We start from the raw sequence: 12284 nt of genomic DNA, 5'->3' as shown, positions 1-12284 counted from the left end.
AGTATAAATTGCTCAAGGTCACACAGCTAAGTTATGACAGAGCCAGATTCAAATTCAGATCTTTGGGGCCCATAGTCTGTGTTTTTAAGCACACCACAGGGCAGATCAAAAAGGGCGACCAGCATTATACCTCAGTCAAAACTCTGTACCACTAACGTTTGGACCTAGTTAAAATATCCATCAGAAAAACCAAAAAATTTATTTGATTTTTATTTACCATATAGATTCTCACTGTGGTATTGGCAGTTGGAAAATACAAAGGGAGTTTTCTGAGCTGAAAACCAGACAGTTAACTGAGGCAAAGTCTTGTTTGTTTTTCTTTGGGGACCCTCAAGACCTAGTACACAGGACAGTTGCTTAACAATATTCCTACTTTACTATATAGAAGGTTGTGTCTACTTAGATGTCAGTTTGGTGAAATGCTTGAAAAAGTTAACACTAGGATATATCTACAGAGACAAACCAAACATTTCAATAAATTCACTTGAACAAAAACAAACCAATTTGAAAAAACAAATCAATAGAATCTTTCTTTTTTTTTCAAAGAATGAATTCAATCAAGTTGGAATTTAGGTTCTAATCTTTAGGACTGAAGCAAAGTAGTTTATGTGAGTTTATTTCACTCACAAAATTTCTTCCACTACTAGTAATTTGTTAAAAACCTGAAAAGAAAAATATAATCAATGTTTTTATTAAGAGAGAGTGGTTCTGAATGGCATATTGCAGTTGAAATTTCCAGAGTATTATCAATTTTCCTAGAAAAGATTAAGAATGACTCCTGACTTATTTTAATGACTCCATACTATGGCACTTAATTGCTTCTCAAAGGTATTTTGAAATGCATGTAATCAAGTTTTACTTCTATTAATCAACTATTTTCAACTGTTATTAATTACACTTATACTTTAACTGTGACTTTAATGAAGTTCAGTTGGTTCCTCTTTCCCTCACTTCTGTGATTTTGCCATTGTTCTTATAAAATGTATTTAATTTAGCAGTTAATTATCATTTTTCTTAAAAATGGTGACAATGTATATAAAAATGCATTAAATAACTGAGATAAACAGTTATATAAACATAAATGTAGTACAGTTATATTAATATAAAAAATCATATAACATTATACCTGAAATGTAATTTTTTACAAATTATTTTAGCAACCTATTTGTCATATTGTTATTTTATATCAAAGGATAAAGAAAGAAGACTACATCATAATTCTATAGATGAATTCATAATTCATCTATAATTCTATAATGCAGTCATTTAACAATAGAGTTTTCTAATCAATCTCGGTATATAAATATGCTTTTGTTGATTTAAATTATTTGCCTTAAAATTCTTATCTTGGGATTATCCAAAACATTTAATTTGATAAACAGCCATATATATTTTTATAATGCATTTAACTTATATACATAAACGTCTTTTTTAGTTTCTTAAACTATAGATCTAAGTATACTTTGTCTTAGAGGAAAGAAACTGAAAATGTATTGTTTTCAATTTCTACATATATGCATTTAGTCTTCCCTGAAAACTAGCACAAAGAAAAAGAAATAAATGATCTGGATTAAGAATATTTATAGGAGGGACTTCCCGGGTCCAGTGGTTAAGACTTCGTCTTCCAATGCAGGGGGTGCGGGTTTGATCCCTGGTCAGGGAGCTAAGATCCCACATGCCTCGCGGCCAAAAAACCAAAACATAAAACAGAAGCAATATTGTAACAAATTCAATAAAGACTTTAAAAATGGTCCACATCAAAAAAAATCTTAAAAAAAAAAAAAAAGAATATTTATGGGACTGCTTGCCGATAGGGGATTTTCTAGTGATTTAAACTACTCACTATTTTCTAGTGATTTAAACTACTCATATCTACTCAAGTAGATATGTTAGACTGGTTTGTGAATGTTCTGATGCCTTTTTCTTTCTTTCTTTCTTTATTAATAATAATTTTGATTTTTAAACCACCTTGTTCCTCTATCTTTAAGATTCAAAAGCAGGCTTTATATCCCAGCACAGAAAGAAATCCACTGACATCTAGGCTGAAGATGACTAGGAACACTGTGTACAACTTGTATTAGATAATTATTAAATTCAACAGTATTCAAATCACCAAATAGTAAAGTTGCAATTGTATTTTTACATGGTGGTATAAAAGAATTCTCTTTCTGAGCATATACTACTTTATTTCTCCATGCTACTCTCTTCAAGCCAGACAATGGCAATGACTTTAAATTAGATAAAATCTTGACAGCACTCTAGTCTGACACATTAAAGAGGCCCACGATTAGGAAAATATTCCCTAAACAAATGGAGAGAAATTCCATTACCTTCAAACTTCATAAAATTCTAACACTTTTATCCCGTAAGCATAAACTAACAACAAACTTACAAGTTACAAATATTTATTCTTGAGATCTTTTTCAAGGCAGCCCATAAAATGGTGAATAGGAGAGGAATTGGAAATAATCTACCTTTACATGGCAATAAGAGGAGTAGGAAAATCTTTCCACAAAGTAATTCTGAGCCTAGAGCAATTTAGCATAAAGCACACTTAAACAATTAGACAAACACCTATAAACTCTTTGTAGATGAATGACGCTTTGTGTAAATTATACAACTGCTGATCATTTTGCTTTTCATCAACATACTGCATTACTTGAATTTTTTTAATAATAAAAAAATGCAATTTAAAGCCATTGCTCTTGGCTCCGTGATTCGTATGTAATTTCCATACCATTATTTTTTGGGTGAACTTTAACTATATCTCTAAAAACACTATGAATTTAAAAAGTGTACAGAGAGTATTGAGTGATCAGAGCCTAAGAGTAAGATTTTTGAGGGATTCCATGTTGAAGATGTGGAAGGAAAACACTCATCTATGAAAGGATCTAGGAGTTCAAATTGAAGATAAAACAATTATTCTTCCTAGAAACAAAATAAATCATTAAGAATGGGTTTATTATATCACTTAATGTAAAATATTCAGAAAAGGTAAAGCATTTCTAGGTGGAATTTAATAGTCAATTATAAAATTGCTTTATCTTTTAATAATAGTCTAGTTCTTTTTTTTAACATCTTCACTTCCTAGTGTTAAAAGAAACAAAGAAACAAACCAAACACTGAAACTTATCTGATTTGCCCTGCCACTAATAACTCCAAAAGTATTTGCACTGTCTTCTTATTAATGTAAGTCAAGAATAAAGACATTAACAGATGAACACTAAAATACATTCACTAAACTAGTCTAATAAGGAACTAGATGACTCAACTTTCATTGGTTTCCCATTGCCTCTCATCTCACACATGTGAATATAAACAATAATCTTTACTTAATACTGTATACTGAGCTCATTGTAAAATAAACGTTAACTTTCATGGTATTCATAAGGAAAAAAATGAAGTACAAGTTTGAAAACTCATATAAGAAAGTTATTAAAAGAAGTTTTTTTTTAATAATTCCCTGGGTATTAAGGCACTATGGGTCACTTGGACACCCTCACTTAGAAGACTAAGTTAAAACTGCTTCTACTTGAAATGGGGTGAAATTCTAGAGGTTACAGCCACCTGCACTAAAAGTATTGAAGCAATTTCACCATTTGGTGGCAAGAAACCTCATTAGCAACCTGGGTTCATGGGTGAAAGCCATGGTGTACACTTAAAAGGAAACAAGTTGCTCATGCTGACCAGGAGGCCTAACAGCAGCACCTGGGCAACAAGTTTTTATCCCAGTGGATGCGAAGATCCCAAGAAAAGCCCACCACAGAGACACCAGATGGTAGCGACACAGGGGAACACTGCTGAGAACAAATTCCAAGAGGAAAGGTCAGGAGTTATAGACAGAGGGAAAAGAGTATTCTTGGCTACAGACAGCCCCTGAGAATGAAAAAATATCCACAACACTTTAGTTGTCTTATTTTGTCTTTGGTAGGCAAAAAGAATCTAAATAAGTAAGGGTGCTGTGCTTGATCCTGTTACCCAAAACATTATCTCTTTTGAATTGCTTGTCTTGTATTAATTTACTTGCTCTCTTCAGCATTTGCTGTTCTGTCAGGTATGAATGTAGCTGAACCACTACACTTGAAACATAAGAAGTCATGTTCCCAGATAATCAAGGAATCTAGAGCGCTAGAAGACCCCAGAGACCTTACAGATGAGGAAACGGAGGCCCTAAGCAGTTAAATGAATTGAAAATATCCAAGACTAGTAGATTATGAATTCAAGGCACTAGTATTAATATTACAGCATTAATTTAATAGTATATGTTACACTGAATATAAGACATACATAATACCATACCTTACATGGAAATCATGTAGTAGTGAAAATCATATCACAAATGCACATAATTAAGCATTCAATGAATAAGTAAGGATATTTCGTATAGATTATCACAGAAATAAATGTTCATACAGGTGATTTTCTCATTTGAGAATTGAACGATTCCATTTGTCAAAATTCTAGATTTCAGTTTATTTCTATCTAGGTGTAAAATAAGACGCTTCCTAACATTTATAGGCCCTTGGCGTTGGAAAGAATCTCAAAAGCCCCCCCAACTCCCTTTTGTATTTGACTTTGGGTTTGGAAAGCAGCAACAATGCACCATGGCTCTTCCTACAATTTTATTCCCTGGGCCAGTAAGGGATGCTGCAGCTCACATCAAAAGAAAAAACACATGAGAAAATGAGTGAATCCCCAGAGGTTCCTCTACTAAGGACCCACTCTATAAAATGAGTCCTGAGAGACATTCCCAGTCTTAGGTTTCACTGGAACCAGGCAGGAAGAAGTTTAGGGCAAGTAGCAGTCTGCGCCTGCTTCTCAACACACCAGACCCCAAGTATCCATTGTCAAGACCTTGCTTTATCTACTTTATATTCAACTACCACTAGCATAACCTTGCCCCTTCTCCCCCCATGCCACTGCTCCACCTGACACTTGCATGGATGGATGGATGGACGGATGGATATGTGCATAAGTACATAAAATTTTCTTCCTTGGTTCCACTATAACTCATAGGATTTATTCAAATATCAGGGTAAAGTCTTAATCTCCTTCTCTGGAGAAATAATGTCATTATTTTTCTTGTTAAAACTTCCTAAGCATCTGTAGCTGGCTAGTTTCGAATCATAATAAAACCCAAAAAATATCATCATTTGGGTAGCATAACTCCATACCTGGGACTCAAAGAAAAATATCCAGTTATAATTTCACTGGGAAAATGTAGCATCTTCTAAATGTGACCTTCTACATTAGTTACCCCTGTGTGTGCCTATCAGAACTGGAGTTGATGCTTCCAAAAGTTTAAAAAAAGAGAGAGCTGGACTTTAGATTTGCAAGTGTAGTTTAAGGAAGATCTATGATATACCTGCAAATAAAATGCAGTTCTGTGTTAAAGTGAGGCATGACTTATTTTACAGCCAAAGAAAAGATAGAGCATTAAATGCACCATTCAGTTTTGTTGATGAAAATGCACCCAGGGCCTGTGGGTATACAAACTGTAATAGAAGTCATTTCAACAGTTACCTTCCAGTTTCACTCTCACCTAGCAGGGGAGGTGTGTTTCAATTAGAAGATTCTTGCCAGTACTTCCTTATACTTTCTAGGCAGTTCTTTGAAAATTAGTGGGTTTGCAGATAGGTAAGAAGGAAACCTCATTACCCGCCCTCAGAGAGCTGAGAAATAAAATGTGTGTACTACTCACGGCTCTGCCTGGAGGCTCCTGTCCTCAGCCACATAGTTATTAGGAATATAGCCCTGCAGCTGCTGGCCGGAGCAGTCTGCCCTTTTCTCCAAGTGCCTGGCGAGCCACCAACCCTCGTGGGACGTGTCCAAGACTTGGAGCTTGTCGCCCGCGCGGAAGCTCAGGTCCTCTGCGGTCCGAGCCTGGTAATCAAACAGAGCCACAAAGTACTGGCCCTGGCTTCTCTCGGGCTCCGGACACGGCGGCCGGGGAGGATCGGGGGGGCAGACAGTCCATGGGTTCTGAATCACCACCGACTTGTCTGCCTCCCGAGACAAGCAGGGGAGACAGGGCTCCAGGTACGTCCGGAGCCTCAGGCAGATGTTACCCATGGCGCCCCCGTGGGCAGTGGGGGAGAGGGGCTTCTCCCTCTCCCTTTACTCTCTGCAGATCCACTTTCTCTTCCTCCACCTGGAAACTTTGAAATCAGCACCAGTCCTCCAGGTTTGGGGAGCGTGTACCAAGCCCTGGTTCACAGCAGTCCGGCCGACCTGCTTGGAGAGACTCACCGGCTTGCTCTCTGTGGCCGTAGCTGCTGCCCCAGAGAAAAACCGGGTGGGAGCTGGGCAGCTGCTCGGTGGGAGAGTGACTTTTCTTCTTGTCTGCTTAGGAATCCCACCACAAAAATAAATTTGAGAGGGCTTTACTTAGACAAACGTCTGAGAACAGAAAAGAGTCCTCTTGCCTCTCGTCCCAAGAAAAAGTTACCAAGCGAAAGAGGTGAACTCCAGGTAAGATCTCCACCTCTTACCTTTGCCAGCAGCTCTCTCCCGCATCAGGTCTGTCTCTGTGGTTTGACCAGTCCTGACCCCCACGGCTCTTTCTTTTATGCCAATGAATAACCAACCGGCCCAGGCTACTGCCTTTAACATCCTGAGGTGGGAACAGACTGTAATAATTTCTTCTTACTTCCTGGTTCTTTTGTGTCTGTGATCTAAATGGGATTCCCGGCCTCTCTACCTCTCCCTTCTCCCACACCCAAGAGAGACTAGCGCCCTCACCAGGGAGCCAAACTCTTAAGAGCAGCTGTCAAAATCCATGCTCCTGGACAGACGGGCTAGCCCAGGGAGCATTTTGTCCTGCTATGCTACCAGCACAGAAATTAAAGGCAGAGATATTTTTCTTCCATAAGGACGAGTAGGATAGTTTTGCCACCACTAAGGGAAATAAAATGGAAAATTAAAGTGTTTAGGTATTTGTTACTGGACAAAGGGCAATTGGGAAAGAGCCACTGAGTTCCTACCTTTTTTTTAATCACTGTGAATAGATTTTAATAGCCTCAAAATACATTTACAGTCTGGAAAAATACAAGAGCAGCTGACTAAAATGGTTAGAAACCGAAACACTGCATTTTCCCACAAAGACATGTAATTTCCCATCCTTCAGAAACACATACACACACACACACACACACACACACACACACACACACACACACACAGACTAGGTGACCAGCGGAGAGAAAGAGTAGGAGGGCTGCATCTGAGCTGCTGTGGAAGCTCCTTCTATTCAACTTTGACTCCAGGTCTGCACTAGTTCTTGCTAACTTCGTTGGCAGGAGCTCAGGAACTAATGAAGCCGACATCAGGGCAGCCATCGCGATAGGCAGTGAGTTTTGATCTACTTCCCCTAGTTCAGGGCAGCTGTCTCACAAATGGGTGCCCTGGATCCCAAGAACACCTAGGCAGTAAGTTTAGATGGGTCAACACAAGACCATTTTCACTAGTAGAGTACACTGCAGACTTGTTTATGATGTGTCACTTCTTTTTGTATAAGGCCTTTATTACAAAGTTGCTCTCTTAAAAACAATTTCTCTAAATGTTGCTGGAGCCTTGAACCTGGTTAACCTAACCCCAGTACAAACGCAAAATTCCTGTTCTTTGTCAAATAGCAAGGCATTTTTAGTAATCAGAATAACTGAACTCAAGAAAAAGAAAAAAAAAAGAAAAGAAAGACAACCAGAGGACCATGGCCTTAGCCCCTCCTGCTATTTCCTTGTACTAAAATCAGGCATTCATGGCGGACAGATCATTTGGTTAAAACAAGATCTCATTTTCTAGGTTTCTCCAATTGTCTTCAGAGTCAGAGTAGAAAGTACTAATTTGGCAGGAAGAGAAAAGCCAAAAGCCAAGCCAGGTTTGTTTGTTTGTTTGTTTATTTGTGATATGGGACCGAAAATATAATTCCAATATAAAACAGAAGAGAAAATAATGATTATATAATATTGAGAAGCCATAAGAATATTTGGTTCCAAACACAATATTAATTATAAAAAGTGTAGGATCCTATTAATGCCCCTAAACAGAGGCATAGATGCTAAAGTCCTTCCAGAGATATCTACATGATCTAGAATATGAAATAAGATTTGGAAGCAACTAGAGAGTTGTATTCAAAACCAATTTGTAAGTGGAGTTTAAGACTTAAGAAATTTGAAGTTTCTAAATTCAAATATGCCTCCATTATGGTTATGACAAGGCATTCCAGAAAAAGACAGAGTGGCAGACCTGCACAGCACAGTCACTGAGCTAGTGAATGAAACTGAAAAAAGAAACCAGCCATCCAAAGACATCAGGTAAGTAATGGCCTGAGAAACCTGAGGCAAGGGGTGGGGAGAGAAAAGGTTTCCTTGTGTCGATAGCACCAGAATTCTACAGTCACCCAAGCTTGAAGCCTTGCAGTCATCTTTTACTCTTTCCCTGGTTTCTTCGAGCTAATCAATCACTAAATTCCACTTGTCTGTCTTTCCATTTATTCTACACTTTTTTTTATTCCTTCTGAATGACAGCTGGGTGTTGGACAAAACAAATATTCTTCCCTAGATTATTCCAGAGGGCTCGTAACTAATCCCCTTTCCTCCAGCTTATCTAGTATTTCTGACTCATCTTGCACACCACTCCCAGAGCAGTTTTTATAATAGCAACAATGCCAGAGGTGATATGAGTTCTAGTAAAAGTAGCTATCAGTTTTGAGGGCTTTCTATGTGCCAGGCACTGTGCTAAGAATGTTACAAATGATACATCATTTAACTCTCAGAAAATAAAAAACAACAATACCTGTGAGGAAGGTAGTATTTTTTTAAATTTTAGTGAAGAAGAAACTGAAGCAGAGAGGTTAAGTAACTTGCTCAAGGTCACACAGCCCCCACGTGGCTGAACCATGAGTAACACCCTGGTCTCAATCTGACTCCAGAGTCTGAGATTTTAACTCCTGTGTTTCAATGACTCTAAAAAAAAGGCTAATATTCTTCTGTGTAAAATCCTTCAGGGATCTCCAACATGTTTGGAATAGAACCTGCTGTCTTTATCAGGACACACAAGTCTCTGGTAACTTCTCAAACCTCACAGCCCTTTACTCCTACATATACACACTGTGATGCAGGCTCACCAAGCCACCAGCCGCCCCTGAAGCCCAAGGCCCTCTTTCCTGCTGCACCTTTGCTCCTTTCTCTACCTGCTCCCCTGGTGACTTCCTTGTGATTTTTCCAGGCAGGTTCAAGTAGCACCTTCTCTGCCATAATAGATTAGGGGCCTCTACTCTGTGTGCCCCTAAAACCTGGCACACACACTTCTATTGGTCTCCTATTAAATTCCACTTGATGCCCTTACTTGTTTGCTTTCCCCAGGAGAATAAAATTTCCTTCTTGGAGTCTTCAGTGCCTTGTACAATGTCCAGTATGTAAGTAGTAAACACTCAATAAGTATTTGTTGAAGGAGGGAAGGAGGGAAGGATGGAAGGAAGGAAGGAAGGAAGGGAAGGGAAGGGAAGGAGCCACTGGGGTAAGATAAACACGTATACAAGTATTCACGAATGAGAGCAAAGAGTGTGAAAAGAGCTGGGACCACAAAGGATAGTGATGTTCTGTCTATTGCCTCTCAGTCCCCTTTTTTCCATGCATTGTTTCCCAAATGTTAGATTCCTTTGCCAGCCTCCTGCCTACAGCCACTCTCCTTCCCATCCTTACCGAACACTGCCACCACATTAATCTTCTTAAATCACTCTCCTGCACAATAACCTTCAACAGATCCTCATTGCCTGGAAGATACAGCTTGGAATTCAAGACGAAAGAATTTGTACTTTATCCCATCTTTATCAGACGTACCCTTTCAACATCCTCCTTCCATTACTGCCTTATGTTAACCCTCCCACTCAGCCAAATAGGTTTACTGTGTCTCCAATAGGTCTTGTTCATTCCCACCTCTGATCCTGTCTCCTTTGCCATGCTTTTTCTTGGTATTCCTTCCCCTCCCAACAGACTTCTGCCTGCATTTTGAGGCCTGAATAAAAATCCCATACCTCCTTTAGAACCTCCTTGTCCATTTCTGCCAAAATGATTTTTCTCTTCCTTGAGTTTTACTAGCTCCTGCAACCCCACATCCAATACACACACAGCGTTAAATGAATTTAGCCATGCTCCTGTATCTGATTTGCTGAGCACTGCAACAGAAAAAATCCCACAGCTACTCAGTTTTATACCAGGACAAATTAATGATCTCCAACTCCTGCTAAGCCCTTTGCTCTGCTCAACATTCTTTTACATGCCGGTCCACTTAGATGCGCTTCTCCTCATTTTCTAGTAGCACTTTTCCAAATCGTCCACCATTCTTCTTAGACTCTCTGCAGATATCCTTTTTCTCTAATGATGAACTTGTCACAGAAATTCCAAATCTGTTCAATATTAACCGATTCAATGTCCTTTTCTTGCATCAAAAAATATTATCTACATCGGCAAATCGTTGCACTTTCTTTCTCCCTGAGACAAAAACATCTACTTGCCTATCCAATGTCCAGTTTGTTCTTCCTACTGACAGAACCTTACTTTTATAGAAGTGAAAGGCTGCAGACTTCTTACAACTAGAAGTGGCCAAGAAGAAAGTAAGCAGAAGTCATTGGGTGGGGGTTTCAGGAAAGTCCCTTAAAAAAGGCAGACTCACCTGGAGGATCTACTCTCTTTCCCTTCCCTCTCTTCTTTTTCCTCTTGCCTGAAACTCAGTTGAGATGGCTGGACCTCCAGCAGACACCTTAATTATTAGAAGCCAACATGGACTCAAAAATGAAAAAAAAAAAAAAAGATGCTAAATTAACCTCAATTTTCTTTTGTCATAGGAACTGCTATTATAAAGGGGAAATTTTTCACTGACAGCAGCACTTAGGGAATATCAAAGCCAAATGCTGTTCAGCATTAGTTGAAACAAGCTAGAACTGTTGAAGGATATGAACTTTGAGGAGCCGTTGCACGTTAGATCCTTACTGTTCGTAACTGAAGTATTTTTCCTGACCAATGACAATGGACTACTTTAAACATCAGCCAACACGGGAATCATCCTTTCCTATCCAAAGGGTATGTTTTCAATACTTAAAGAGTATAACCAGGAAACTCCATTTCTAACGCTTCAGAAACCATGACATTTCCCCTCAGTGAACTATGCAGTGGATTTCTTTACTGATATGAGTTCTCTTGCTTGCAAGTAAACCAGTTCAGCTTGGAAGAAAAAATTTTAAAAATCTTTAATTAAAAAAATGGTAAAACCTCTTTAAAGCTCTTTGCTTCTTTCTTTGGCACTATCAAAGACATGAAATAGGCATAGTATGTCTAGATTTCAGCATGATACTGAAAAAAATATTCTAGAGATATCTGTAAAGGGATAAAGAACTTGCTTTCTTTTTACTATTTTTTATTTTTATTTTTTATTTTAGGCCACACCGCACGTCATGCAGAATCTTAGTTCCCCAACCAGGGATCAAACCTGTGCCCACTGCAGTGGAAGCGCAGTCTTAACCACTGGACCACCAGGGAAGTCTCACTTGCTTTCAAAAAGGACTGAATATTCTCATGTATACAATCTCCTAGAAGCAGCTGATAAGCCTTTTCCAAAATGGAAATAAGTAAACATGTTTCACCCAGGTGGTTTGTCCTTGCCTGTTAAACAAATACTTCATTAATCAAGGTTCTCACCTATCTAGCAGCAAAATTATTTTAGTAATCTTGAGGACTCTCTAGTCTGTTAAAAACCATCACAATTCCCCCAAATGATAGAAAATGGAAACACCTAGAAGTCTGTTTGTTTGTTTGTTTGTTTTCCTTAAGCCCTTCTGATATTTTGACAAACCTGCGATAGAAAATTTGTGGCTGGGTAGACAGAGCATGAGCATATATACTATTAAAGTATGATTCCTAGGGTTAATCTTTTAAGTTTCTTGGCTAATTCCAAACTCCATGTGCAAAATAAGATTAGCAGAGCCATGACTCTGCTGGGGTTTAACTCCTCTCAAAAGATTAATCCTTACTCAATATTGCTATGGAAAAGACTTTTCTAATGTACATGAGATAACAGGAAAGTTAGATAGAATCACAACTGGCTGAAGAAATGAACCCAAATAGCATAGCTTGTTAATCGATGTCGTTTGAGTGGAGGTCTCTGGTGCACTATCTCAAGGAGGCAGCATGGCTTGGGGGTGAGAATTCCTGTTCCCTTGGCACTCTTTGGCTCTGTGGTCTTGGATAAATTATTGACCGCCTAGCCTCAGTTTCTTCATCTGTAAAATG

The 12284-nt window shown here is 38.5% G+C and overlaps 1 protein-coding gene across 2 annotated transcripts in view; it reads right to left on the bottom strand.

Moving 5' to 3' along the window:
* Positions 1-12284, bottom strand: part of FRK (fyn related Src family tyrosine kinase) — a 121437-nt gene that overhangs the window by 89023 nt on the left and 20130 nt on the right. Inside the window, exon 1 of one of the 2 annotated variants that reach the window (XM_068551196.1) lies at positions 5702-6072. The exons of the other annotated variant lie outside the window; for it this stretch is intronic. Within the exon in view, the coding sequence (XP_068407297.1) occupies positions 5702-6072 (371 nt within the window). Of the gene's footprint in view, positions 1-5701; positions 6073-12284 lie in introns of those variants that run through there. 2 annotated transcript variants of the gene reach the window in all.

Source organism: Eschrichtius robustus, chromosome 9 (assembly GCF_028021215.1).
Source record: "Eschrichtius robustus isolate mEscRob2 chromosome 9, mEscRob2.pri, whole genome shotgun sequence".
In the NCBI taxonomy this organism is placed as follows: domain Eukaryota; kingdom Metazoa; phylum Chordata; class Mammalia; order Artiodactyla; family Eschrichtiidae; genus Eschrichtius; species Eschrichtius robustus.
Note: the sequence above shows the minus strand (reverse complement) of the source record. Positions and strands in the feature narration are given on the sequence as shown.